Source organism: Caloenas nicobarica, chromosome Z, assembly GCF_036013445.1.
Source record: "Caloenas nicobarica isolate bCalNic1 chromosome Z, bCalNic1.hap1, whole genome shotgun sequence".
Classification (NCBI taxonomy): domain Eukaryota; kingdom Metazoa; phylum Chordata; class Aves; order Columbiformes; family Columbidae; genus Caloenas; species Caloenas nicobarica.
Window position 1 is genome coordinate 68,797,463 of NC_088284.1, and position 3,673 is coordinate 68,801,135.

Genomic DNA, 3,673 nt, shown 5'->3' on the forward strand with positions numbered 1-3,673 from the left:
TCCCAGCAGCAGCCCATGGAGAGCCTGGCATCCTTCCTGCTTGGAAGGATCATGTACCTGGAGGTCCTGTGGCACAACGATCAGGGACAAGCAGGTCTGATCAGGGGTAAAATAGGGCCCCAGGAGCCCACGTCAGTGCTGAATCGCTGTTGGGGATCGGAGCTGAGGGCTCCAGTCTGCACATTTAATTCGTTTCTACTGCTTCACTACCGCAAAGCATGAGGCTCCATGGGCAGCACTGCCCGGAGCCGGCTACCCTGAGCCGCGGGCTGGCAGCATCCCTGTCGGCGGTGGCGGCCCCTCACCTCTCCCTGCCAGCCGACAGCCGAACCGGCCCCAAAGGCCGCGAATTGTACAGAGGAAGGCGCTGGAAATGCCCGACACCGAGACCCCCCTTCTGCGGGACCCCAGAGACGCCCCCGTTCCGCTCGGTGCCCGCCGGGCCCCCGGAGCTGCTCGTACTCGACGGCGGCGGGATCGCGGCGCCCCGACGGCGCTGGGACGGGGACCACGGGAGGAGGGCGGGCGGGGGGTGCCGGCGCAGGGTGCTGCCCCTGCCCGCGGCTGCGGCGGCACGCCCGGCCCTGCCCGCGCCTCCCGGGCTACGGGGCGTTGCAGGGGGAGTGCCGGCCGCCCGGGCGCGAAGCCGCCGGACACCGCCGCATAAAAGCGGCGGCGGTGCCGCGCTGCGCCTCCTCGGCTCGGCCCGGCTCGGAGCCGCCCCGACGGCCGTATGACCGCCGAGAGCCGGCTGCCGCCGGGCCCCCCGCCGCCGCCACCGCCGCTGAAGGTGGACGCGGCGCCGCCGGGGGAGGAGGCGGCGGCGGCGGCGGGGGCGCGGGGCGGGCGGCGGCGGCGCAAACGGCCGGCGGAGCGGGGCAAGCCGCCCTACAGCTACATCGCCCTGATCGCTATGGCCATCGGGCAGGCGCCCGAGCGGCGGCTGACGCTGGGCGGCATCTACCGCTTCATCACCGAGCGCTTCCCCTTCTATCGCGACAGCCCTCGCAAGTGGCAGAACAGCATCCGCCACAACCTCACCCTCAACGACTGCTTCGTCAAGGTGCCGCGGGAGCCCGGCCGCCCCGGCAAGGGCAATTACTGGACGCTGGACCCCCACGCCCGCGACATGTTCGAGAGCGGCTCCTTCCTCCGCCGCAGAAAACGCTTCAAGCGCAGCGACCTCTCCACCTACCCGGCCTTCCTCGCCGAGCGCCCCGCCGCGCCCTGCCGCCTCTTCCCGCTGCCCGCCCCGCCACCCGCTGCCGACCTGCCCCCGGCCCCCGCCGCCGCCTCCTGTGCCTTCGCCGCCGCCGCTTTCCCCGCGCAGGGCTGCGCCGCCGCCGCCCTGCCCCACACCTACACCCCGCTGCCCACCGCCCAGGGGCCCTACGCGCCGGGCGGCCCGGGGCAGCTGTACGCGCCGTCGGGGCGCATCGTGCTGCCCGCCTCTCCGCCCGCCCCCGCCGGGCTCTACGGCCGCCACTCCCCCGCGCCCTACCCGCCGCTGCCTCACACCTACGGCGCCGGCGGGCACCTGAGCGCCGCCGACCCCGGGCCGCGGCACGGCACCTACCCCGGCGGCCCCGACAGGTTCGTCCCGGCGCTCTGACCCAGCCCGGGCGAGACCGGGCGGCCCTACGGCGCAGACCGGAGCCCGGTGCCGCTGAATCCGGGACTGCCCAGGAAGATGCTGGAGGACTTTGGGCTGCACCTCCACATTCTGCCACCTGTCCGGGGCTCCTGGCGAGGAGTGCTGCCGCCAGTCATGGGGGTCTGCCCAGCCCTGTCCACGCTCGACAGAGAAGCCCTGAGGACTCCCAAGTGCCTGGATGAGGCTAACAGCCCTTTCCTCTTCTACTGCCTTTCCTGGAACAGGTGCTCAAAGCTTCCTGGCATGCTTGTACCCTCTTGGTGCACCAACCGGGTCCCTGGTCTATCCGGGAAGACCTCACTTGTAAAAATCTCTCTGCTGATGATTTTATTTGCAGAACAAAAAGTCTGCTGGGGTGAGAGAGGAGGGAGGCAAGGGGAAGCATTCCCCAGCCTCGTGCAGCCAAAGCCTTAAAAGTGGGATGCGTAGCACTAACGTGGTGGCATGTCCCTGATGTTGTGCAGGGCTACCGCATGAGTGCCAGACTTTGCACCAACACCAACGACGTGGTCAGGGCTGCGGAAGGTTTGGATGCTGGGGTTGCAGTGAAACACAGGGAATCAGATCCTTCTAGGGGTCATGCTGTGTGCCGCAGGGGTGGGAGAATGGTGGGATTGGAAGTATAAAGACTTTTGCCACAAGCATGCTCAGCCCCTGGAAGAGGGACCCAGTGAGGCTGTGGGATGTCTGCCCATGGGGGTCTTCCCAGCTTGACTGGACAGAACCTGAGTGACCTGATCTGGCTTTGGAGTTGGATCCCACATTTAATTTGGACCTGCTCTGAGTGGAGACCTGGTCCTTACATCTGAAATTACTTTGATCCTAAGGTCAGCTCAGTTCTGTCTATAGCATAGAGAAATCGGCATCTATGGGGGAAAACTTTCCTTCCTGAAACAAGTGAGAGAAGTAGGACATGGTGCCTTTTCATCTTCGATTGCTCCCCTTTCAAGCTTTCCTAGGATGGAGAAAAGGCTAGAGGAAAATTTGGAGAGGGGACAGCTGATAGGAACAGCCATGAAAGGCAAAGGCTTGAAAATGGATCCATGAGGAAGCTCAAGGCAATCCCTCCCAACAGATCCCACCACCCCTGGAAGGGGTCCAGGAAGCTGGTAGATGCCCAGGGCTCTGCCTGGGGCTGTGAGCAGAGATGGAGCAGATGTAGCCCTACCATTATCCAGATCTCCTCATCCAGCTCCTTTTTCCCATATAGATGGGAGCCTGTGTGACGAGGGCCAGAAGGAGGCTGGTGAGAGGTACTGCAGTGTGGTGGGGCCTTGAATGGGGAGAGGTAGGTGGAAAGTGCAGCCAGAACCTCAGAAGGAGTTTTAGAAGAGCAGAGAGTGTGCGCATACACCAGGGTCTCTCTCACCACAAAAGGGTGCAGATCATACTATAACTCAGGTGGGAAGAGACCTTGGGAAGTTTCTGTTCTGACCTTGTGCTCAAAGCAGGGTCAGTTATGAGTCAGACCAGGTTGCTCGGGGCTACCTAGGTGGGTATTAACAACCTCAAAGGATGGAGACAGCACAGTCTCTTTCGGCAACTTGACTGTTCTCACGGGGAGAAGTTTCCTTGTATGCATTCAGCACCTCTCTAGCCTCATTTCATGTCTACTGTCTCCTGTCCTGCTGCTGTGCACTGCTGCAAAGAGCTCTGATCCCGTGAAGACACCTGTACCTTCTGGTCCATGGAGGACTTTTCAAATAGGGTCCTCAGCAGGATAGTATTTGTGTAGAGGTAGGTTCCTTGCCTTCTCTGGGTGCTAAGGTCCAGGTATCCAAGTGAGACATGAAAGGGAGAAAATGGAGTGGAGCAGGAAGGTGGTTGGGTGTCCCCACAGCATGGTTTGGGGTGGAGGAGGCTCAAGCCCTCTGCAGTAGGTTGACAGGGGAAGCTGTATGTCTGCTTTCCATGGGGCTCTGAGGTAGGAGGTGAGTGTTGGATTCAAGGCACCCAACCTTCTCTCAGTGTGGTCAGGATAGCATGTGATGGGTGAGCCACCTCAGGGATTGGGAGGCT

At 63.0% G+C, this 3,673-nt stretch overlaps 1 protein-coding gene across 1 annotated transcript; it reads left to right on the top strand.

The window, feature by feature from the left end:
- Window positions 1-733: 733 nt before the first annotated feature.
- On the top strand, window positions 734-1,612 carry FOXE1 (forkhead box E1). Its single transcript, XM_065657409.1, has one exon. The coding sequence runs from the start codon at window positions 734-736 to the stop codon at window positions 1,610-1,612; it is 879 nt and encodes a 292-aa protein (XP_065513481.1).
- The last annotated feature ends 2,061 nt before the right edge of the window (window positions 1,613-3,673 follow it).